This window comes from Cucurbita pepo, chromosome 1, assembly GCF_057944985.1.
Source record: "Cucurbita pepo subsp. pepo isolate OVF chromosome 1, ASM5794498v1, whole genome shotgun sequence".
Classification (NCBI taxonomy): Eukaryota; Viridiplantae; Streptophyta; class Magnoliopsida; order Cucurbitales; family Cucurbitaceae; genus Cucurbita; species Cucurbita pepo.
Genome location: NC_141798.1, coordinates 15,336,565 through 15,362,071, shown reverse-complemented (window position 1 = coordinate 15,362,071; position 25,507 = coordinate 15,336,565). Strand labels below are relative to the sequence as shown.

At 34.8% G+C, this 25,507-nt stretch overlaps 3 protein-coding genes across 6 annotated transcripts; 2 read left to right on the top strand and 1 right to left on the bottom strand.

Annotated features, from left to right (window-relative positions):
* Positions 1-11,035: 11,035 nt before the first annotated feature.
* LOC111808374 (two-component response regulator ORR26) lies at positions 11,036-14,637 on the top strand. 3 transcript variants are annotated; one of them, XM_087123625.1, is made up of 6 exons: positions 11,487-11,960; positions 12,579-12,728; positions 12,805-13,374; positions 13,467-13,540; positions 13,615-14,374; positions 14,552-14,637. In XM_087123625.1, exons 1-5 carry the CDS (start codon positions 11,825-11,827, stop codon positions 14,368-14,370), a joined length of 1,686 nt encoding a protein of 561 aa, XP_086979751.1. In that variant the 5' UTR covers positions 11,487-11,824; the 3' UTR covers positions 14,371-14,374; positions 14,552-14,637. The 3 variants fall into 3 exon arrangements, with proteins under 3 accessions (XP_086979752.1, XP_086979751.1, XP_023550077.2); XM_087123626.1 differs by lacking the exons at positions 11,487-11,960; positions 14,552-14,637 and adding an exon at positions 11,036-11,416 and having other exon boundaries at positions 13,615-14,533; XM_023694309.2 differs by lacking the exon at positions 14,552-14,637 and having other exon boundaries at positions 13,615-14,533.
* Positions 14,638-14,673: 36 nt separating this feature from the next.
* Positions 14,674-15,078, bottom strand: LOC111799925 (uncharacterized). The gene has a single exon (XM_023683487.2). It carries the CDS (start codon positions 15,076-15,078, stop codon positions 14,674-14,676), a length of 405 nt encoding a protein of 134 aa, XP_023539255.2.
* Positions 15,079-17,838: 2,760 nt separating this feature from the next.
* LOC111810420 (uncharacterized) lies at positions 17,839-25,368 on the top strand. Of its 2 annotated transcripts, XR_015422367.1 has the most exons (10): positions 17,839-18,202; positions 18,358-18,435; positions 18,845-19,561; positions 19,725-19,827; positions 20,746-20,846; positions 21,009-21,183; positions 24,204-24,374; positions 24,446-24,546; positions 24,680-24,992; positions 25,162-25,368. XR_015422367.1 is itself a non-coding variant. In XM_023697128.2 (9 exons), the coding sequence occupies exons 1-9, from the start codon at positions 17,933-17,935 to the stop codon at positions 24,737-24,739; spliced, it is 1,776 nt and encodes a 591-aa protein (XP_023552896.2). In that variant the 5' UTR covers positions 17,839-17,932; the 3' UTR covers positions 24,740-25,368. The 2 variants fall into 2 exon arrangements, 1 of the variants encoding a protein (XP_023552896.2); XM_023697128.2 differs by having other exon boundaries at positions 24,680-25,368.
* The last annotated feature ends 139 nt before the right edge of the window (positions 25,369-25,507 follow it).

Genomic DNA, 25,507 nt, shown 5'->3' with positions numbered 1-25,507 from the left:
AGCACTTGACTTCATTGCTTGAGCAACACTCTTACCATGGTGGAGAGCATCACAATATTTTCATTAATCTCTCCCGTCATCCTAATTTAAATTTTTTAGGCAAGGGTCTAAAGCTAATGTTATGTTTTTTTTTCGAGGGTAATATGTGATAATATGTATGTATAGTCTTGAAAGAAACTTAATGGGGATTGAGTTTATGATACGTGATGTATTTATCATCTATTTGTAATAACATTATTATATCATGTAATAACATTATTATATCATATTTATTTTTAATTTTGTTATATAGTATCTTTAGTTATATATTTATTTTTAATTTTGTTATATATAGTATCTTTAAAATAACTATTTTTATTGTTTTTTTTTTTTTTAACCAAAACCAATTTTCAAGAAGTGTCGTATTTAATTGTCTTTATTTTTATGAGAATAATGATGGTTACAATTTTTTCAAACTCAAACAAGGTAAACCTCTAATATTAACAACTACACTTAATTCTATTTTTAGTTTTAATCATTTTTTAACAATGTACACTCCTAATATGCCTAGTACTTTATCTCAAAAAAATACTCACTTTCAAAGGTTTAAATGACAACGTTAAACTAAAAAAAAGTTAAAAAATATTCTTACCATTACTTATGATCTATCGACATCTCATCAATTATCTCTGATCTATCGACATCTCTTACCATTACTTATGATCTATCGACATCTCATAAATTATCTCTGATCTATCGACATCTTATAGATTATCGCCTAATTTTGAAAAACTCAAGGGTACTTTTGTAACATTTTCGAAAGTTTAGTGATATTTTTTAAACATTTAAAAAAAAAAAAATTAATGCTTTTCATAAAGTATCAGCATCAGTATTTTTTTTTTTTTTTTTAATTTAAGAGTATTTTTGAAATTCTCCTAAGAGTAATATCAAAACTTAAGATTTTAAACAAAAGAAAATAGTTTTTTTTTAATTAATTTTCAATGAGTGGAGTATTGTAAGGACATAAAAAAGTTGAAAGTTTGAATCTCAACTAACTCCTTTATACAAAATTAGTCTAAAGATTTAAATGGTGTGGGTGAAAGTGAAAGGTGAAGAGTTCATCACATGTAACCGAGTTTCAAAGTGAGAGAGAAAGCCACAAAGTGACTCCAAGCAAGATTGAGGTGGAAGTCAAACAAATTAATTTGTGTGGGATGAGAGAGAAATTAGTTCAAGATTTAAATTGTGTGGGATGGGAGAGAAATTAGTTCAAGATTTAAATGGTGTGGTATGAGAGAGATTTGAGAGGAGGGACTGAGGAGGAATTGTGTGGGATGAGAGAGAAATCTCGGGAGAGACAAGTAAGGACAGAGCAGAGCAGATGCATGTAGAGAAAAGGACACATCACCACGCCCATTTTGGAACCGAGGGAGAATGACAAGAGAGAGCCACAAATTAGAAAGAGAAAGGGAAAAGTGGCCACAAGTAAGTACCAAAAGAGAAAAGAAAGAGAAAGTGGGAGAAGGGCAAGAAGTACAAAGAGAAAGGGGAAAAGGGAAAAAGGGTAAAAGTAAGGATAGAGAGAGGAGAAAAGAGGCTAAAAGTAACTATTGAGATGAAAGTCAAAGAAATTAGTTCGGGTGAGATAAGAGAGAAATTTTGAATTATGTGAGATATGAGAGAAACGTGGGAAGAGGGGCCAAAAGCAAGGACAATGTTTTGAGATTAGAACAAAAGAGGAAGATGAAGTTTTAAAGTGACAGAGAAACACAGTGAGATAAAGTTTTAAAGTGACAAAGAAACGCAGTGAGATTAGGACAAGAGAGGAGCGGAAAGCTAGGACTTAGAGGGGAGGGTACACACCCCCTCCCTCTACTTTTGTCCTAAGTTCTTTGTCCTCTCACACATTCTGTGAGGTTCCCTCCTTTTACACATTTATTTGTCCTCTTACAATTAGGTCGATTCTCATAAAATGTCAAGCCTTGTTCATTTTTATCCATTCAAAAATTGACATATGCTATCTTTTATTTCTATTTAGATTCTGTACCTTCGGAGTATTCTTCTTGAAACTCAAACTCACCCCACAACTTCCTACTTCGTCATTGCCCTCTACGTGTTTGATGAATGTCTCCTCCTTCCTTTTTTTGAATGTCTTTATATGTTGGATTTCTTCTTTTTTTATCTACTCTTTGTTTCTTTTGAAGCACTCAATTTTGTAAAATTACTTCAAAAATTGAATATATATTTGAATTCTTTCTAAGACTCCTTCAACTATGAGCTACTCTCATTCAATTGCCAACTTCTCCCCTTGTTTTTGCCTTGATGAAGCCCGGTTTCACTAAGCACCGTCACTATCTCCCGCATCTATCTCCCTCTTCTTGCATGTTGAGCTTTCAGGTTTGCCTCTTCTATCTCTCTCCTCTCTCTCTCCCAAAATTTGCTCTATGGTTTCTCTCCAATCTAGAAGTTTAATTTCCTTTCTTTCAAACTCTAAGTGGGAAATGCAGGAAATGGGTCATTGGATTCATATTCTCTCCCTAGCTTTGCCAAAAATCTCCATAAGTCATGGGAGAGTCTATAATATACTTTGTTTGAGGGGATAATTGTTGGGAGGCTGTGTTCACATTGACTAATTTAGGGAATGATCATCCGTTTTTATAAGTGAGAAATATATCTCTATTGGTATAAAGTCGTTTAGGAAGCTCAAAGCAAAGTCATGATAACTTATACTTAAATTAGACAATATTATACTAGAGATCCTCATTACTGACATGGTATTAGAGAGTCTAATAATAAAAGTAGTTATTTTTGGAAAAAAAAAATTACTTAGTCGTTATTTTTTAAAATTATTTTTGAGACTTTGTTTAATTTAAGTTGAAAGAGTATTTTTATTAATTTTAAATGAGTGGAGCATATTAAAAAAAGTTTGAATCTTAACTAATTTCTTTATACAAAATTAGTTCAACTAATTTTTTTATACAAAATTAGTTCAAGATTTGAAGATGAGAGAGAAAATTGGAAAGAGGGGTTAGAAGTATCACAAGGGAGATTGAGGTAAAAGTCAAATGTGGAGTGCAGATACCAAGATACGGAAAATGGTGAGAGGGGTTAGAAGTATCCACAAGTAAATTGAGGTAAAAGTCAAATGTGGAGTGATTAGGATTAGACGTAACACCACAGTATCAAATAGAGAAAGAAAGCCACAAATAGATAGAAAATGGTGAGATTAGAAAAAATAAGGAAGAGAAAATTGGGAAGAGGGGTTAGAAGTATCCCATAGGAAGAGTAAGGAAGAGAAAAGAGGGGTTAGAAGTATCACTAGGAGATTGAGGTAAAAGTCAAATGTACCGAGTATCATAGGAGATTGAGGTAGAAGTCAAATGTACCGAGTATCAAATAGAGAAAGAAAGCCAATGGTGAGATTAGAAAGAGTAAAGAAGAGAAAATTGGGAAGAGGGGTTAGAAGTATGTACAGGAGATTAAGGTAAAAGACAAATGTGGGGTTAGAAGTATCTCCATGAGATTGAGGTAAAAGTCAAATGTAGGGTTAGAAGTATCTCCAGGAGATTGAGGTAAAAGCCAAATGTGGGGTTAGAAGTATCTACAGGAGAGTCAAATGTGGGGTTAGAATCAAATGTGGGGTTAGAAGTATCTACAAGAGATTGAGGTAAAAGTCAAATGTGGGGTTAGAAGTATAAGTCAAATGTGGAGTTAGAAGTATCTACCGGAGAGTCAAATGTGGGGTTAGAAGTATCTAACGGAGATTGGAAGTATAAGTCAAATAGGTAAAAGTCAAATGTGGGGTTAGAAGTATCTACAGGAGATTGAGGTAAAAGTCAAATGTGGGGTTAGAAGTAGAAGTCAAATGTGGGGTTAGAAGTATCTACCGGAGAGTCAAATGTGGGGTTAGAAGTATAAGTCAAATGTGGGGTTAGAAGTATCTACCGGAGATTGGAAGTATAAGTCAAATAGGTAAAAGTCAAATGTGGGGTTAGAAGTATCTACAGGGGATTGAGGGACAGATAATGGTGAGATTAGAAAGAGTAAAGAAGAGAAAATTGGGAAGAAGGGTTAGAAGTATCTACCAGAGATTGAGGTGAAAGTCAAATGTGGGGTTAGAAGTATCTACCGGAGATGGAGGTGAAAGTCAAATGTGGGGTTAGAAGTATCTACCGGAGATGGAGGTAAAAGTCAAATGTGGAGTGCAGATTAGATGTAACACCTAGTATCAAAGAAAAAAAGAAAACCGAAAGAGACAGAAAATGGTGAGATTAGTAAAGTAAGGAGATGAGACTGAAGATTTCCTTTACCTCTGTCCTAATGTAATCATCACATAGAGTCGGCTTTGTTCATATCCCTCAAAAGATTGGCATAATATATGCTATTTCTACAAAGTATTCTTTTGAAACTCAGACTCACCCTGAACTTCCTATTTTGTCATTTCCCTTGTGGTTGATGAATGTACCCTTCATGTTTTTGCTTTTGCCAGTGCAAAGTGTTACCCATTCAACCCCATCTTTTGCCTCTTCTTGTAAACTCTAGAAGGTAAGATCTTACTCCCTTCTCTTTTAATTTAATGTCTTCCATTGTCAGATTTCTTCTTTTGTTTCTTTTGAAGCACCGAAATTACCCAATTTTGTTAAATTACTTCATATAAATTTCAATTCTAACTAAGACTCTTTTCTTTGTGCTACTTCCATCGTACTTGTCAGCTTCTCCTATTGTTTTTGACTTGAAGAAACCCCGTTTCAGTGAGCAGTCTCTCTCTCTCCTTCATATTGTTAGCTTCTCCTATTTCTTTTGACTTGAAGAAACTTGGCACTGTCTCTCTGGCAATTGTTAGCTTCTCCTATTTCTTTTGACTTGAAGAAACTCGGCACTGTCTCTCTCTCCTTCATCAGCAATTATCAGCTTCTCCTATTGCTTTTATATGGAAGAAACCCGGTTTGACTGAGCACTGTCTCTCTCTCTCTTTCATCGGAAATTGTTAGCTTTTCCTATTGCTTTTGACTTGAAGAAACTCCACTCTCTCTCTCCTTCATAAGCAATTGTCAGCTTCTCCTATTGCTTTTGACTTGAAAAGCACTGTCTCTCTCTCTCATTCGTCACCTCGTTTCGCTAAGCACAGTCTCTCTCTCCTTCGTCGCCTCGTTTCGCTAAGCACTAACTCTCTCTCTCCTTCATCATCTATGTTTGACTCTCTCTCTCCTTCATCATCTATGTTCTCTCCTTCCTGTATCTAACTCCCTCTCTCCTTCATCATGTCTGACTCTCTCTCTCTCCTTTATCATACTCTCTCTCCTTCATCATCTAATGTCTGACTCTCTCTTCATCACCTGTGTCTGACTCTCTCCCCATTCTGTGTCCTGACTCTCTCCCCATTCTGTGTCCTGACTCTCTCTTCATCATCTGTGTCTAACTCTCTCCCCATTATGTGTCTGACTCTCTCCCGTCTGACTCTCTCTCTCCTTCCGTACTCTTTCTCCTTCATCATCTATGTCTGATTCTCTCCTTTCATGTGTGTTGACTCTCTCTCTTTCATCTCTCTTCTTCATCATCTATGTCCTCTCTCTTCATCTGACTCTCTCTCTCCTTCATCTGTGTCTGACCCTCTCTCCCCTTCATCATCTGTGTCAACTCTCTCTCTCCTCCCGTACTCTCTCTCCTTCATCATCTATGTCTGTCTGACTCTCTCTTTCATCATCTATGTCTGACTCTCTCTCCTTCATCACCTGTGTCCGACTCTCACTCCCCTTCATCATCTGTGTCTGACTCTATCTCTCATTCATCATCTATGTTTGACTCTCGCTCTCCTTCTGTTTCACTAAGCACTGACTCTCTCTCCTTCTCCTTCATCATCTCGGTCTCTCTCTCTCTCTCCCTCCTTCATCATCTGTGTCTGACTCTCTCTCACCTTCATTATCTATGTCTGACTCTCACTCGACTTCATCATCTGTGTTTGATCTCCTTCACTCATTCATCATCTGTGTCTCTCTCCTTATCTCCTTCACTCATTCATCATCTGTGTCTCTCTCCTTCCATTTCACTAAGCACTGACTCTCCCTCTCCTTTCGTTTCACCAAGCACACTCTCCCTCCCTCTCCTTCATCATCCTGTGTCTGTCTGTCTCTCTCTCTCTCCCCTTAATCATCGTGTGTCTTGACTCTCTCTCTCCCTCCTTCATCATCTGTGTTTGACTCTCTCTCACCTTCATCATCTGTGTTTGACTCTCTCTCACCTTCATCATCTGTGTTTGACTCTAGCTCTCCTTCATCATCCTGTGTCTAACTCTCGCTCTCCTTCATCATCCTGTGTCTGACTCTCTCTCTCTCTCCTTCATCATCATGTGTTTGACCCTCTCTTTCCCTCCTTCATCATCTATGTTTGACTCTCGCTCTCATTCATCATCTGTGTTTGACTCTCGCTTTCCTTCATCATCCTGTGTATGACTCTCTCTCTCTTCTTCATCATTTGTGCCTGACTCTCGCTCTCCTTCACTCCATCATCCGTGTCCGACTCTCGCTCTCCTTCATCATCTGTGTTTGACTCTCGCTCTCCTTCATCATCTGTGTCTGACTCTCGCTCTCCTCCATCATCTGTGTTTGACTCTCGCTCTCCTCCATCATCTGTGTTTGATTCTCGCTCTTCTTCATCATCTGTGTCTGACTCTCTCGCTCTCCTTCATTGTCTTCTCTCTCTCCCCTTCAGCATCTGTGTCTACCGACTCTCTCTCCTTCATCCATGTGACTCTCTCTCTTCTTCATCATCTATGTCTGACTCTCTCTCTCCTTCATCCATCTGACTCTCTCTCTCCTTCATCATCAATGTATGACTCTCTCTCTCCTTTCGCTTTCACTCAGCACTGACTCTCTCTCTCTCCTTTCGCTTCACTAAGCACTGACTCTCTCTCCCTCCCCTTCATCATCCTGTGTCTAACGCTCTCTCTCTCCCTCCTTCATCATTTGTGTTTGACTCTCTCTCTCCCTCCTTCATCACCTGTGTCTACTGAGTCTCTCTTCTTCTTCATCATCTGACTCTCTCTCCCCTTGAGCATCTGTGTCTACTGACTCTCTCTTCTTCTTCATCATCTGTGTCTACTAACTCTCTCTTCTTCATCATGTGTGTGCATGTTGAGCTATTAGCTTTGTCTCTTCTTTTTGGGTGGTTCATCTTTCTCCCCCACTTTTCTCTCAAATCTAGAAGTTTAATCTCGTCCCTCATTCTCTCCCTAGCTTGGCCTAAAATCTCCATATCTTGGATCATGAATCCTCATCTCTCAAGCACTTGACTTCATTGCTTGAGCTAGAGAGCATTCCATTAATCTCTTTCACCATCCTAATTTTAATTTTTTAAGCAATAGTTTAAAGCTAATGTTATGCTTCTTTTTATATCTAGTAACATGTTGAAATCTGTGAGTGTAATCTTGAAAGAAACTCAATGCATTTTAGTGGCAGATTTATGATGGGGTTTGGTTTTATGAAATTGTTATGGATGGTTGTTAGGGGTGTACATTCAACCCGACATCCCAGACCAACCCAACCCAAACTATGAAATTGTTATGGATGGTTCATTTTTCTGAATCCGAACTAAATCGGTTCGATTTGGTGTTCGTGGGACAAAACCTTAGGGTTGACCCGAACCAAATAAAAATATATAAAATATATTAAGAATTCTTATATATTAATGGGCTTGTTAGAGTGATACTTTGGCCGATTTAAGGAGACTCGTGCCCAAGTTCAACACCAAGCATATTCTAAATTCTAATGTATTTATTATCTATTTGTTGATTATTATATCCAAATTTTTATATATTTTTATTTTTTCTAATAGTTTAAGACTCTCTAGGATGACGTATAAGTAAACATATTTCAATTAAAATATTTATATATATATATATTTAATTTTTGTTATATACCTTACCTTTAAACTAATATTGATCACGTATAAGTAAACATATTTCAATTAAAATATTTTTATATATTTTTAATTTTTTTTCTTTAAACTAATCATTTTTATTCCATTAAAATATTTTTATATATTTTTAATTTTTTTTCTTTAAACTAATCATTTTTATTCCATTCTCAATAAATATCCGTATTTAGTTCTTTTTAGTTTTATGACAATGTTGAACTATGTTAATTTTTTTTGTTTTTTTTGTTTTTTTTTTTTTTTTTGTGAATAATTATAGATTGATTTGTGTTTGTTCCTGAATTTTTAATATATTTTATCTAAGATTATATTGAATAATTATAAATTGTGGATAAATAAAACTTTAAAAAAAAAATTGACAACCCAACTCTCTATTTTTAGGAGTGTACATGGTCTGCGTTGAGTTGGGTTGAGAGATTTTTTTGACCCAAGCCAAAAGTTCTTGGATTGGTAACCCGACCAACCCAAAACTTTTCACAACCCAACCTAAAAATAGAGGGTTGGGTTGTGAAAAGTTTTGGGTTGGTCGGGTTACCAATAACTTTTGGCTTGGGTCAAAAAAAATCTCTCAACCCAATTCAACCCGGACCATGTACACTCCTAATGGTTGTTGCGGTCCATCTGCAACTTCTAAAAAAACAAAGAATGTTGACTTGACTTCTTAATTATTTTATTAGTTTGTGATTCCTAAACATCATAGTTTGAAAGGAAGTTGAGAGTAATATTTTTAAATACTACGTTTCTATGCAAGGATTTTTTTTTTTTTTTTAATGATAACTCAGATACATTTTTACTCAATTTCTTCTTTTTCCGAAAATTAAAAATAAATTGAAAGCATAAAAGTGAAAAATATGAATGACGAAGTCTACTGTTCTATCCTTTTCTCAAAGTATAATTAGAAATAAAATTATTAAAAATTATAAAAAAAAAATTAAATAATTAATTAAAAGCCTTTGGAACGTAAATTCCAACTGGTCACATCAAACCAAAACCACAAATAAAGAGCAACCCAGATGTAAGCGCCTTACAATGATCCTAAACCAAAGCCCATGATCCAATAAGCCCAGCCTATCGGACACCTCACGCCCAAACTCCAGTCCATCAACTACCCAAATAGTTGCCCAAGCCCAGCCACACCTTCCACTCATCACAACTATCCATGTCGTCGACTTTCGTGTGGCTCATGTACGGCATGCATCGTGTGGCTTGTTGTAGTCATCTAACTTTCAATCATCTCAATTCAACTGTTTCAGCTTGAGTTTAATCAATTTAAACTTACTCGTGTGGCTCGTTGTAGTCATCTAACTTTCGATCGACTTGGTTCAATTGCTTCATGTCCAATTCAAATCTATTTTAAGTCGGTACATGATCATTTTAAGTTGATTCATTTATGTTTAGGATATTTTAGATCAAAGTAAGTTTGATCCAAGACTTTTAAAAATTAGGTTAGATGAATTGTTTGACGCATAACTCTACTCTACTGATTAAAATTATTTCGTTTATTATATATGATTTATTTGATATGTGTACTCTCATTTATGATACGACGTAGCTTTATATGATTATATATATGTTTACATCAAACACCGTGAACTAAAAATATCGTACAAAGTATGATAGAAAGACTTTGAGTATGAACCCAGATCGTCTGAGATGTTGTATGATATGGAGTCATGAATTACTTCTCCAGTCATGTAATGTACGAATGTGTATATTCACGATATATTATTCGAATTCCTTTCTTTTCTATCGGTTTCAAATGCGTGAGCGTGCGCTAGTCTATAGACAAGTCTAAAGAATATGCTAACGAGCTCGCTTAGTAGGTCCATGTGTCTGTGTGTGGACCGTGTGTAATGAAGTATTATGCTAACCCTAGCAGTGAACCACTTATTCATTATTTTTAAATATTCATTTTTTTATAACACATACACTCTCGAGATTGAAGATTCTTTGAAGACATTTAAAGTAACTTTTTTTTTTTTTTTTATCGATTAAGTTGATGAACTAAAAGTTAAAGATTTATCCATAGATACGGACTGAAAAGTCATAGGAAGCTCGAAAAACAGTCTAACCTTCAAATCAAATATATACGTGAGTAAGAACTATATGACTTTTTCTCCCGATATTTTCAAAGAAGAAAAATATTGGTAGTAAAAATAAAATAAAAATAAAAATATGAAAATTTAATAACATAATAAGACCAATTAGAGTAAAACAAATAAAATAAAAACTTATCCTAAAAAAGAAAAGAAAATGTGGAGAAGGATTATAATAACAGGCCAACTTAATTCCATTTTTAATTTTAATCATTTTTCTAACTTGCGTTCTCATTGGATATTATTTATAGTGGGAAAAGGGGTTGGATCGAATTAGTCAGACCCTAATTTCATTTTATTTATTAATTAATCTTATTATTTATCTTTAATCAAATTCAAAATTAAATCTATTTTTATGATAAATTTAACAACAAAATAAAGGCTAAGTTAATATAAATATGTCTCGTACTTTATTTCAAAAATAACCTTAAACGTTTAACCGTGGTTCAAAAATATCATTCATTAATATTCTTTTACAATTAGTATATAGTTTAAAAATAATCATTAAATTTTATAAGTAGCATTAACGCTCTTCACCTTTATAAGAAAATTTAAATTTTTTTATTTATGTCCATCGTACATCTCATAAATTATCTCCCAATTTTAAAAAACTCAAAGGGTATTTTTGAAACATCTTTGAAACTTTAATAATTTTTTTTTTAAAAAAAAAAGTTTAAGGGTATTTTTGAAAATAAAAATTAACGATTTTCATCCAAAAACTAACCTTTTTTAAATTTAAGAGTATTTTTTGAGATTTTCTTAAAAAAAAAAAAAAAAAAAAAAAAAAAAAAAAGCAAACAAAATACAATATTATAAGGACATGAAAAGTTACGAATCTCAACTAATTTCTTTATACAAAATTAGTTCAATATTTGAATAGGTGGGATGAGAGAGAAATGGAGAGAGATATGGGAATAGGGCCAGATGTAAGGAAAAGCGAGATTGAGGAAAAGAGATGGAGGGAAAGTCAAAGATGCAGTGTAGAGTAGTTCATCCCTGCATGTAACGGTGGTTCAAAAAGAAACAGAAAATAGGGAGATTAGAAAAAGAAAGGAGATGAAAACGAGGACGGGGAGGGTAGGGTACTCTCCCCCTTCCTTTTACCCCTTTGTCCTCTGTTTTCTTGTCCTCTGTTCTCTTGTCCTCTTACAGTTATGGCGATCATCACAAAAAGTCACAAAAAGTCGGCATAATATATGCTGCCTCACTGTCACCTCACTGTCATATTAGGATACCCACCATGTATACTCCATTGAAAATCAAACTCACCCAAGTTTGTTTTTGTCACTGCCCTCTACGTGTTTGATGAATGTCTCCCTCCATGTTTTTGCTCAGATAGTGCAAGGTGTTGCACATTCAAACCCATCTTTTTGCCTCCTCCCGGTTTCAATCCCTTTTGGAAGCTATCAAAGGTAAGATCTTACTTTTCTTTTAATGTCTTTCCATTTCTTTCTTGTTTTTCATTCCCTCTTGTTTTCTTTTAAAACACTCAATTTTGTAAAATTATGTATATAAATTTCAATTCCAACTAAGACTCTTTAGCTATGGGCTACTCTCATCCATTCATCATTTGCCAGCTTCTCCTCTTGCTTTTGCCTTGATGAAGCCTTGTTAACAGCACCGCCATTGACTCTCTCCCTCTTCTTCATCCTCTTCATCTTCTTCATCTATGTCTCTTGCATGTTGAGAATTTTGCTGTCTCTTCTCCTTTTGGACTTTTGGGGTTGTTCATCTCTCTCCAGTTTCTCTCAATCTCCCTCTTTTAAGACTCTCTGGGAATTTAATCTCCCTTCTTTCACACTCTCTGGAAAATTCAGGAAATGAGTCAGGAAATGGGTCATTGGGTCCCTGATTCTCTTCCTAGCTTTGCCAAAAATCTTCATATCTTGGTGGTGGATCATGAAACCTTGTCTCTCAAGCACTTGAGTTCCTTGCTTAGGGAGCAGTCTTACAATGGTACACACCATCACAAAATCTCTTTCACCATCCTAATTTTATTCACCCTCCTAATTTTAATTTTGTCAGTAATGATTTAAAGCTATGTTAAGTGTAATTTTGAAAGAAACTCAATCCATTTTACTGGCAGATTTATAATGGGGTTTGAGTTTTTAAAATTGTTATGGATCGATCTACAACTTCGGCTTTGAATTTTTAAAATTGTTATGGATCGATCTACAACTTTTCAAACAGGAAAATGTTAACTTGATTTCTTAATTATTTTATTAGTTTTTGATTCATAAACGTTTTTATCTTAGCGCATGGTTGGAAGGAAAGTTCATGAGGGATTGTTTTTATTTAATACTATATTTCCATATAAAGATATTTGGTGAGATGCTCAATTTCTTCTTTTTCTGGTAATTTCAGAGCATAAAAGTATAAGATATGAATGTCTTCCTTGTTTAAGTTTCCTTGTTTAAGTTTCTACCAGATCAATTCTATGTGTGTCTGATCTCTCAAAATATAATTGGTTCTTCATCGGTGGAACTAGTTATCTGAGTATCCTTCAACTTTAAGTTTTTGTTTTTCCTTTTCTATGAACCTTTTTGTGCATGACATTTTTTTTTTGATCTTCAGTTACGGCCACGGGACTAGGATCTATTGCTCTATCAATGATTAAAGAAAGAGGTGACCAGTTCGACCTTGTCATGGCTAACGTTAGCATGCCGGATATGGACAGCTTTTGGTTCTTGCACGTGCTCCTTGAGATGAATATTGTTGTCATTTGTAAGCTCAATTTTGCTTTACTATCTCATTCAATTAAATGTCTTCATTATTTCTAAGCTACTTTGTTGTTTGGCAGTTATGTCATCGGTGATGGACTTGGACGTGGCTACGAGAGCATTGGCAGAAGGAGCGTGTTATTTTCTTCAGAAACCTATTTCCAAAGACGATCTCAAATATGTATGGCAACACGTGTATCGAAGGAACAGAAACATATCCAAGCTAACCCATGAAGCAAATTGCGGAGAAAAAGCCAAATCTGGAAAAGAATCTGTCGGTATCCAAAACGACGACACTATTGTTTTATCTCAGTCCACTGATGAAGTTAGTATTAATAATAATTGTAGTATTAACTATCAACTTATGAGCTATAACGAAGAAGTGCAGAATCAGCCAACTAATTCCCATGATACCCAAGTCGCTTCATACTTCGAAGGAAAGAGATTAACGGATGACATAGAAGGAACAAGCAAGGAGAAGAGAGTTACGTATTACTCAACGCCTACCAATTTTGGAGATACAAGAATTGATGAGGATAATAGAAGAATGAAGGAATATTATATTTCTAGTGATAACAGATCACGTGTCGTTTGGAATGTGGAACGACGTCGCAAATTCTCCGACGCCCTCAACAAGCTTGGTGATAAATGTAATTTCACCTCTCTCTCAAGCGTTATTTATTATTATTTTTTTTTTAGTATTTGAATTCAATGATGCATATGCTTTCTTCTTGTTTCGAAGGTCGTCCAAAACTTATACTGAAATTGATGAATGAACCATGCTTGACCCTGCGCCAGGTAGCTAACCACCTGCAGGTACGGTGCATTCTTCTTCTCATAAAATAGAATTTTGGTATTAGATTTGTTCTAACGATGCATTATCCTATCAGAAATACAAAGCACAAGTAGAGTCTATGAAAAAGGGGAGAGAAAATAAATTAGCTCCAAGGAGGGAAGCATCCAAGTTCAACTTCTCAGTCAGGACTCAACTTCCTCCTCCGTTAGTGCCAAAGCAGCCTCACGACGAGGCAAACAGATCTACAAATGGAGGTTCAACCTCTTTTATAGGAGGGGAAAGATTCCGACTTATTGCTCCTAGACCTGTGCCAAATCCTACACTGCCTGTTAGCGCCAACTTTGCAAATCATGGTCTCATAATACTTGACCAAAATTATCAGCATGTTAATTCAAACTACTATTCAGTTCCATATATCATCAATCAGACAACTCCAGAGGTAACTTCTTCTTGTGTATTTGATGAAACTCAGTTCTCAAATAATCGTCTTGATGTAGTACAGCAAGATTTGACTGCTTTCAAGATTGAAAACCAAGAAGCAATGGAATTTAATGGCACATCAGAAGGGATTCAGTTGATGTCAAACAACATGGCTTTTCCTGATTCAACCAACTTCGACAATATTGCTGCAAATTTTGGAAATGAAGGAAGTCAACAACAATCGGCCGAATATGATTATCTCTTAAATTTTTTAGAAGACGATCCACACGACTTTGACAGCAACTTAAATCTGAGTGACGTAGATAAGTACAGTGAGTGGCTAAAGAACACTGTTCTTGAAAATAGAAGCGGTCCAGACAGCTTTCTCGGTGACAATGCAGAAAACTTTCCAATGGGAAACAACCCATAAATAGGTATGTTTTACTTCTCTAATGTTCTCGAGGTGTTTAAAAATGTACATGACTGAAAACTAGTCTATCAACTCTACATATTTAGCAATGTTAATTATGTTGTAACTTATGCATCTCTTCTTTTCTATCGTATTTAGCTATGAAATCTTGGTTGAATGGATACCATTTTGCTCAAACTAGGTTGATGAGGGCGTTTATGCCAAAATGGTGACTACAACTCTTTGGAAATGCATGTCGTTCTAGTCAACAAGCCTTAATGTTTTAAAAAAAATAATACATCATAAGTTTAAATCACATCGATTTCAAAAACCATTAGCCAAGTTCTTGGAAGCAGCAAGTTTGTTATAAATTTCCAAGACGAACTTGGCATCAACATGTTCACCATCACAAGTAGCAAGAGAAACTTGATTACGAGGTTTTGGTATCCTCTTCCCATTGCCAAAAGCTCCAATGGCATATATATTCCCCACACTATTCGCTACCTTCATCATCATCTCGACATACGTGTCGTGAAACTTCGCCAAAAGTTTCAAAGGTGACATTATTTTCAACTGCACCTTTGAAGCTTGTCGTCTCAAACGCCATAGTCGCCGAAGCCTGAATCTCCTTGATCTTGTAGTGCGAGTATCACTTCCTAGCTTTTGGTATCCTCTTCTTCTCCATAGCCTCCTCATGCCTTGAGCTGATGGGGTTGCAATGATATCCATATGGGGGAAAGAGGGAGTTTATGTAGAGGTTATTATTGGCAAAAACTAGGGGGTTTGAAGAAAGACTTGTTCTTGGAGATTAAAAGCTTTTTTTTTTTTTTTTTTTTTTTTTTTTTTTTTTTTTTTTTTTTTTTTTAATAATTGGATGAGTTTTGGGTAAAATAATTATTTGATAATTATATATATAATTATTGGATCATTTATATTGTGGGGTCTGTTCTAATTAATTTTTTTATTTCATAAATTATTTTCCTTTATTCTTTTCTGATAATTATTTGGTAGTTGTAACTTGTTTCTTGTTTTAAAAAAGTTGTAATTTTTGGAATATTCAAAACTTGTTTTTTTCTTTTTTGTTTGTTTCTTATTATTGACCATTCTATTTTTTATATAAAGACATGCACAATAAATATTTTTAAACAAATATAAACAAATAGTTTAAATTTAAATTTTAAAAGAAAAAAAATGGAATTATAATATATATATATGGAAAAGAGGAAAAAAGAATGACACAAAAATAAGAAATAGCTATTTCTAAAACAAATCTTAAAATGGTTACTTGTAAAATTCCAAGGGAAAGTTTGAAGAGGACGGGTTCTAAGCTTCAAAACTTTTTAAAAATGGTAGAGTTTTTTATGTGGATGTGTTCGGAGTCAATTAATTATAAACAAAATGAATTAGGTGAGTTTGAGAAATCTTTTAAACCATCCCGAAATTTCAAAATAGTTGGATTAGTGATCCGTGCAACTCTAACTCAACCTGGGTTGGATTGTGTTTTTTTTTTTTTTTTGTAACCATATTCTCGAGTTTGTCCGATTTACCTGACAAAAAAATGTCAACCCATAATGGGTTTGACAAAAAAATGTCAACCCATAAATGGAACCCAAACTCTCCAACTCAACTTTTATGGTTTAAATTGGATAATGTAAATTGGTCTGATTATATTGGGTGGATTAGGTCAAATCATTTGAATATGTTAAAAGAGAAAAAAAGAATTAATTTAAATAATTAAATTAAAGTGTTTGCAACAAGTTAAGGTATTAAAAAAAAATAGAGAGATAGGGACAGCAAATAAAATTAAAATGATTAGCTAAATTCACATAATTCTTTTAAAGGTTATGATCCAATCATATATTATTTGGAATTCCAAAGAGTCCGAAATTATTAAATATTAATATGCTAAGTAAATAAATTAAATTAGTAGGCTTTGACCCGCTCCATCTTATTTTTATCAAAATAAATGTATATTAAAATTTAAGGTTGTCAAATGCTTAATAAGAATTATTCAATCAAGGAACCAGCACAAAAAAAAAAAAAATAATAATTTTAATTCTTTTTTTCTTTTTTAAATAACTATTAAGCAAAAAAAATTAAGCTTTTAAAATAATTGTTGGTGCTTTAAAAAAACGACTATAGTACAAAGTCCAGTCCGACCAGTTCGACTATAGTACAAAGTAAAAAACTACTATAGAAACCAGCAAAACTCGTCCAATGGTCTGCTATCTGGTCTGCTATCTTTATTCGAGGGTTGTTATGTTATCGTTATTATGATCTCTTATTGCTTGTAAGGGTGGAAGGTAAAGTATAGATTGTTTGTGCCACTAACAACTTAAGGTTTAGTTGGCGGACTTATTAAGTGGCAAAATAGTGCAATTGTGAGGTTGATATTAGAGTTGAGTCGGTTCCTAGAAGTGGAATCAATAAGCATGTGTACGACTAAGCAATTTGATAAGTCCAATGTTGATAGATTGGTCGAGATCGAAAAACATATGCTTTAAATTTTCAATTTTTGAAATATCTCTTAGATAGAATTGTCACCAAAGCTGATAAGAGTGACACCGTGGCGGCTAGCCGCCTGGACAAGATACCCATCCAAGAATTGATGTTAAGGTTTGAGACCCTTGAAGATAAAGTTAATTTTTTTTTTGTCATTAATCTTGAAATTAATTAATATTTTGATGATAATAGCTGCTTTTGGTTGTGAAGTTCTGAAAGCCTAGAGCTTAGAATAGCAATTGCAAAACAAAGAATTTATGGACGGACATCACGGATCAATCGAATCGTGACATGTGGAGCCTAAAAGAGTGACAATTGATGGCTACGTCCCTTCTAGAAAAAAGTAGCTAGCTAAGGAGTTACTTTAAGTCAAATGACACGGTCATGCTTGACAGTACAATTGAATGGAGGAGTTAAGCTATTTAGGAACAATTATTTAAGATGAATGAAGATATCAAGTATTACGAAAGTGGGATCATATCAACTATCTTTTTCAACGGGGGACATAATCAAACAACTTGTTCATATCTCGAACAAACACAAATAGAACTAATTTAAAAAGTTATCCGAGCCTTATTGAAGCTGAGTTTTGGAGGTCTAAAATGATGAACTTTTGTTGTAGTGTGAGGAAAGATGGTCATTTTGTGTGGAAGTAGGAAATTGTTAAGCTTTGTACCGGGACAATAAAAGTGAAACTCATAACATTGTGTTTCTTGTCAAAATCACGATGCCGTACGGTTGAAAAAGTAGGACCCTGACACTTCTCGTCCACACAAGAGTTGATTCCATCTCGTGACACTTGAAATAGAGTGTCCATTCGGGCGAGCGTCTATTCCATTTTCACTTCTTATTTTAATTCCATTTTCATAGAAATTTTAAAACTTATTTCAATATTAATAATAATATTATATAAAATATATATATATATAAAGAATTTTCCATTCAATAGGTTCGTTGGGTAAAAAAAAAAAAAAGTAACGGTCCCTTATTTTACTAATTGAAAAAAGAAAATAAAAAAGAAAAGAAAAGGATTACGTAGGTCGGTGACGACGCTCCAGCTCTCGCGCAATCGCCTCCGGCGATGGCGACAGTGCAATCCGACATTCGCTGTGCTTATCACATCGCCTCCTCCACCTTCCGCTCCCTCTCCCCTACTTTTAGGCCCCGCCGAACCACTGCCGTTCCATGTAAACTGCTCTTCCCCTCCTTCAAATTGAGAGCCTTCTCCACATGTGCTGCCGTGAGAGTTCCCGAGAAGCCGTCGATTTGTACGGCCGACGAGCTTCATTATGCCTCTGTACCGAATTCTGACTGGAGGCTTGCTCTCTGGCGCTATCGTCCCTCCCCTCAGGTGATCTTTAATTCCGTTTTGATTATGTACTCTTCGAGATTCGAGATGAGAACAATTTTTTTTTTTTTTTTTTTTTTTAATTTGTGGATTTGCAATGTGAATAAGTACGCCGCTTAGTTTTGAATTGCTTTTCTGTCCTTTACGCGATTGAACAGGCGCCTCCGAGGAATCATCCGCTTTTGCTATTATCCGGAGTCGGAACTAATGCTATTGGTTATGATCTTGCCCCTGGGGTAAATTTTCTTCCGCTTAGGATTGTAGCTGTACTTTGAAGTTTATTGAGAAGTGGTTTTGATTTTTATGGTCTTTTATGATTTGTAAATGCTCTAGGTTGCTATGACATTAATGTAGATTACTTATTATTCTTATTATTCTTATTTGTTTTTGAGGAACATTTGATATAGATTACTGTATAATCATGTTCTCTCTGGTCCTTTGTCTGTCTATTTTCTTTCCTTGAGCCACACTGGTCATATTCCCATGCTATGAAAAGTTGCATAGTCGTATTTTTCTTTATCCATCAGATTGTCTGTTCTAACGTATTCAAAGATGACATCATTCACTAAGAACTAATCTTCTAAGCTTCATTGGATTGAACAACCCATATATTCCTTTCTTTTATGTGCTATTCCACGTTTGCAGTGTTCTTTTGCGCGGCATATGTCTGGTCAGGGGTATGATACATGGATTCTTGAAGTTCGAGGTGCAGGACTGAGCTTGCAGGAACCAAATTTGAAAGAAATTGAGCATTCAGCTAAAGTTAAATCAGAAAAAATGGAAGCAATCTCTGAGAGCAAAATTAATGGAACTGTACATGTGGAAGAAGAGTCAACAAAAATTCTTGATGACCTCTCAAAATCAGATACTTGCATCAATGGCATCAATGGGAAAGAATCTGACTCTTCTATGGTTGAGGAAGAAGACTTCATAGGAATAGCAACAATTTGGGATGAGTCAAGTGTAGTTTCGGAGTTAACAGAAACTTTTATGCGTTTGTCAGAACGGCTATCTGGCTTTTTAAGTGAAGGCCAATCAAGGATTATGTCCGCCACACTATTTGATCAAATTTCAAAACTTTTAGTTGATTCCCAATTATCTGAACGTTTTAATGAGGTAAGGGAAAAGCTTTCATATTTGTTGGAAACAGGACAGACCTCAGTCATTGCTGGCCAGATTAGGAATTTGAGTCAAAGGCTTGTAGAAATTATTGAAGAAGGTCAACGATCTGTTTCACCTCCATTATTCAATTTGCAAGATCGATTTTCTTCAACGATTGACGATTTTCAGAAACAACTTGATTTAATAGTAAAATATGACTGGGACTTTGATCATTACCTGTTGGAGGACGTTCCTGCTGCGGTAAGGTGACATTTTATCTTGTTGAAATGACCATGTCTACAATCACTAATTGTGGATAGTTTCTGAACTTAACTTCAACTTTTTTCATCTTAGATTTTGATTAATTTTAAATTTGAATTTTTTATACTCACTAAGAGAAATAATCTGTCAACTTCGACTGCAGATGGATTATATCATGGCTATAAGCAAGCCAAAGGATGGCAAATTGCTTGCTATTGGGCACTCCATGGGTGGTATCTTGCTTTATGCAAGACTTTCTCGTTGTGGTAAATTTGTGTACTTTCTCATGCATTTCACGTTTCTATGACTAAATGTTATATTTGTGTATCCTTTAGTTTCTGTGTCTAAATGGTATTGTGCTTTGTTTTTTGAATTATTGCAGCAGCTTTTCCTCTCTCCCTCTCTCTCTAGCACACACACTGCGCACACTAAACTCTCTTTGGTATTTGACCCTTTTTAGGTGGTTTTCTATGCTTTCTACATTATCTCTATCATACTTAAGATGCTAGCATATGTAATATAGACTAGAAGTCCTTTGAAGTTGACAATGGAAATGCCATTAATCAAGTGACAGAAAAACTATTGGGAAAAAATTGGTAGTACTGTTTGTAGCATTTTCATGATTACAGAAGAAAAGTAAAACGGGACCTTCTCAAAGAAAACAAAGAAATGGGAAGGAAAGGTTTTTATGAAAGTATTATATCCCCTGTTGTGATGAAGGTTGATCCATTGAACATCTATTAAGTTTTAGAGTTTTGTTTTTTTGTCAATTCTTTCTCAACAATTTTGACTCTTACTAGTGCTGTTTGTACTACATGTTTGTTGTTTTTTCTTGCATATAATGAGGAATGAGCTCAGGATGACTGCTTCTGTTATGCCTCATTATAAATTATTGAAGTTGATACAATATTTGTGAATTTCTTGAACATTACAGCTGCATAACAACGTTTTAGCTGCCACTTAAGAGTTTTTATATTTTAGTTGTTGTAAGATGTATGATTTCTTATCATCGTTATTTTATAATGTTAGCATTTGCTAGGATATTCCTATCCTGTAATAATCTTTAATACGTAAAGTTACATATGGGAGAAAGAAATCCTTTACTATGCACTACTACTTTGCGTCTCTTTTTCTTTCTGTTAGCTGGGAATAATTTTGTATGCATTTGTCTGCTCTCTTATAAGGTTTTGAAGGAAGAGACCCCAGATTGGCTGCTATTGTTACTTTGGCATCATCTCTTGACTATACTTCTTCAAAATCAGCCTTGAAAATGCTATTGCCCCTTGTGAGTGAAAGCAAATTTTTAAGCAAATGTTTTCAACTGAGTAATTAGCGAACGTCAATTGTTGGCAAATATCTTTGATGTTGTTTTCCTTTTGTTAGTTCAACACTTCACTCGTCATAAATATCTTGATTATGCAGTAATATTACTGTATTTGGCTTACAGGCAGATCCTGCACAGGCTATTAATGTTCCAGTTGTTCCATTAGGAGCTTTACTATCAGCTTCATATCCTCTTTCATCTCGTTCTCCTTATGTCTTATCATGGCTAAATAGTCTTATTTCCGCAGAAGATATGATGGATCCTGAAATGTTAAAAAAGCTCGTCTTGAACAACTTCTGTAAGTGATCCTTCTTGAGCTTTTCTCCGTGGTTAGATGCTATTAGCATTAAGTTAAGAGAGTCAGCCATGTCTAAGATATCACATGCATGAAATTTGTTTGTTTTTCATCTTGTAGCAAGAATGATATAATGCATGCTTGCGTTATATGGTATAGCTTACAACTTAGAACTGTCTGTTTCAAGTCAACTAGTCTATCAAAGGTGAAGGAGTTGTTTGAGTTATCGTTACTTAAAAAAAGAAAAGAAAAAGAGAACACCCTAGTAAAAAGAGACCACCTCAATATATTGAATTGAAACGGTGTGTCACTTGCACAAAAAAAAAGGGTACTTATACTTTTGATTTCTAAGTTTTGAGTTTGGTTTTTATTTAGTCCCAAAATTTGGAGAATAATTTTAAATAGTTCTTGTACTAGTTAATCACTAGTTAACCTATTGGAAAGATTCTGGGGCAGTTAAGTTGGCTAATTAGATTATGTCATGCTCAGCTTGCTGCAATGAGTTGGGATAACGAGCTCAACAATTCAATCAACAAAAAAAAGAAATGATATGTTAACATAATTCAATCAACAACTTAACCGTCAAATGATTTTTTTTCATTTGGTCAATAGTATTCTTTATCTACAACACTATTAGGAATTACAGCCTATCAACTTGTGACGAATTCACGAGGGTCAACTTTCTCACGACACCTTTACAAACTGATTTAACACAAAACAATGTAATATCCAGAAAACAGTACAGAAAGCAACACAAAAGAAAGAAACACACAGAACTTCTCTCAACTTCCTATTCAAACATTCAACTCAAATTACCAACTACAACTAAACCTTCTAATCTAAGTTCGGAACTAAATTCCCCTGTTACCTTTTCTTAGAATCGTGATTGGAGGTCTAACAGTCAACTATCAGTAAAATTGGACTTTCTAATACTAATTTTTGAATTTTAGGGACTAAACTGTTAATTTTAAAACCTCTAGGATTAAATAGAAACCAGACCAAAACTCATGGACCAAAAGTGTAATTTGTCCCAAAAAAAATTGCCTTTGAGTTACTTGTTCAAATAGGGAGTATTTGTTTTTTAATTTTTAATGAGGAATTTCATTATAGAATGAAATAACAAAAAGGGGGAGGATAACCCAAAAATCGCGTGCAAGGTCAGTTTGCACATGGAGAAGATAGCCTGTAAGTACTGAAAGGAGCTTAAAATTTACTCCAAGAGAGACTAATAAGGTGATTGAAGAACTTCCAAAAGGATTTGGACTTCTTGTTGAAGACTATCATTTCTCAAGCCGTAGACACTCAGCTGCAACCCTACCAAGATAAGTTAAGCTGGAGAATTTCCTTCTTTGAAAACGGATGGGGTTCAAGGTACAGAGATTAGGCTTCTTGCTTCTGGATCTGTTTAGGTGGACAGTGTACCAACTGAAACATTGCAAAAGGCGATTCCAAAGTGGAGCCCAAGGAATAGTCACGAAAGATAAGGTCTTACCATAAACCACGATTGCATTTCCTGACTCCAAGAGTGGGGTTACTTATTTTAAATACTCAAATCACATTATTATTCTTCTAGGGAAAAATAAGACTCCAATATACAGATGACGATACCAGCTAAGGAGGCCATGGAAAGAAAGTCAGGACAGTTAAATTTATGCATATGTAGCCTTAGGTTAGGGTAGGGCAATTGCTTTCATTTTCTAATTTTGATAGGAAAGGATGTTTTCCCTCTTTTCAATTATACTATTTTCTATGATGCTACCAATATATTTGAAATGATTTTATGAATATTTAAGTTTTCAATTATACTATTTTCTATGATTCTACCAATATATTTGAAATGAATTTATGAATATTTAAGTCCATGGCAACGTTTAAAGCGAACTATTTAAACAATTTTTTTACTTATAGTAGTCATGACATGCATGCAGTGGCGGTCTTATTTTAAAAGAAAAAGTATTCTTTCATACCATCTTGCATTGTTAATATCCTATCTTAAGATCATCCCCCTTTGATACTTGATGCTCCAAGAACTAAAGTCCTTTCAAAGACCTTAATCCCCTTATAAGACCCTTTTTCAAACCACCCTTAGCATAATTTGGCATATTGGTAATAGCAAGTTAGAGGAAATAGGTTTTGAACTATTGTGGTCACATACCTAAGATTTAATATTCTAAATGGAGTAGGATCATGTGGTTGTCATGTAAGCATTGTTGTGGTGCACGCAAGCTAGCCTAAATACTCACGAAGGTATATCAACACTTCTAGAAAATGGGGGAGCGATAGCTTTTCTGGCAGTTATGTTTTTCTTTAAATGATATTTAAAAGAAAAAGTTCCGGAATTGTATGGTGCCTGGTAAATGGCCATCCACTGTCCAAAGTCTTTAGAGATTTGGAGTGAAGGTTCCTGGCTTAACAGAAATGGCCTACCACTGTTCGTCCTCTCTATCGGTTAGATTTCTCCTCATATTATACATGCTCCAAATCCCAAGATCTCATCCCAGCAAGCCTGAACACTCCTAATCTTGTTCACGGACACAGCAAACACTTTGAGGAGAACAGAACACAATAGGGAAGCATTTACGAAATAGAATTTGGATGTAAAAAAGGACTGAAGGTAATGGTGCTGATAAAATTTTTGGATCACTTATTGAAAAGTCTTGCTCAACTTACGTCAGAGGATTGGACGTGCATTAAGGTATCCGAAGTCAATTATGCAAGGATATACTTTTGTAAAAAGCCACGACACCTCCTTGGCCTTTCCAATGTAGTTTGTAGATCTGTTTAATGCCAAGAAGTTTCTAGATTTTCACTGCAAGTTCAAGTAATGTTAAAAAAAAAAGTGTCTTGAGTTGTAAGTCTGATCTCTACTGTCAGTTATTGAAAATTTAATTCTCTTGAGAACCAACCAATGAAACCATGTCCAGCCAATAACTCCATCTTCCTATTTATTGTTATATTATTATTTTCTCGTGTTCATAATATAATTACTATCTCACATAGCACAAATTCAACTATGAGTGTAGGTACGATTCCCGCTAAACTTATCTTACAACTCACAACCGCTTTTCGAGAGGGTGGTTTGCGAGACAGAAGTAATACATTTTATTACAAGGACCATTTACATAAATGCCATGTCCCAGTCTTAGCGCTTGCTGGAGACCAAGATCTAATCTGTCCACCTGTAGCTGTAGAAGGTACATTCATTGTGTTCATGTGGAATATAACTACCTTTTCCATCTTGCTTATATTGATTTAATTGAAGCAGAAACAGCAAAGCTTATTCCCGAGCACCTTGTTTCCTATAAATGTTTTGGAGAACCGGGAGGTCGGCATTATGCACATTATGATTTAGTTGGAGGACGCCTGGTATTATTTTCTTCCCTTCCGCCGTCTATTCACTATCATGGACTTTTCATAGCAGATTCGAGTTATATTTAATGGGAAAATTTTTTATTTTGTTTTCCAAATCTATTTGATTGAATTCCTCCAAAATATGCAGGCAGCGGAGCAGGTGTATCCATGTATTATCGATTTTATTAGCCAGCATGATGCAGTTTGATTATCCACATCTCAATAAATTTTCTTTTTCCATGATTCATTCAAATGTAACACATCCTAGTCGATGTTGGTTACCGTTCATACATGCCTGGGGATCGAAATTTACTTGCAGAACGTGTAAATTTTGGTGGATTGAGATCATATGCAAAGAGGGTTATGGAGACTTGAGGACTCCTTATTCGTCCAAGCTTCATTAACCAACGCTGAATCAAGATCTCCTTGTTCTGGTTTCAACGAAAATTATACTGGAAAAGGTGAAGATAATCAATATGTACGAGTTCCGGATCACACAAAATAAAAGAGTACAAGTTCTTCAAGCATATATATATATATATATATATATATAAATGCTTGAAGAACTTGTACTCTTTTCAGCGTTTACACATCACTAGAATTTGTAAATTACTATGATTTTCTTTGAAGGACCCTGAGTTGGTTCAGTAGTCAAAGGAATACGTTGCAATTTCAAGTATCTTTGAGGTAATTAGCTCAGAACCAAGTGGAGTTTGATGGGCCGATTTAGACTATTATGAAATAGACTAGTTTTTTTTTTTTCTCTTTTCTCATTCTTCGTATCAGGACTGTTTTCTTGTGCTTAAAAAGCCCATATCTTCCTGACTTTTTTATTTATTTTTATTAGTATTACTATTCTTTCAATTATATAAATGTTTCAACTCGACCATGTGATAACTTAGCATCAGCATGGTTAACGTTTGATTTGATTAGATCTGAAAGATCGACATTCTATCGGGTTGATTTTCTGTCTACA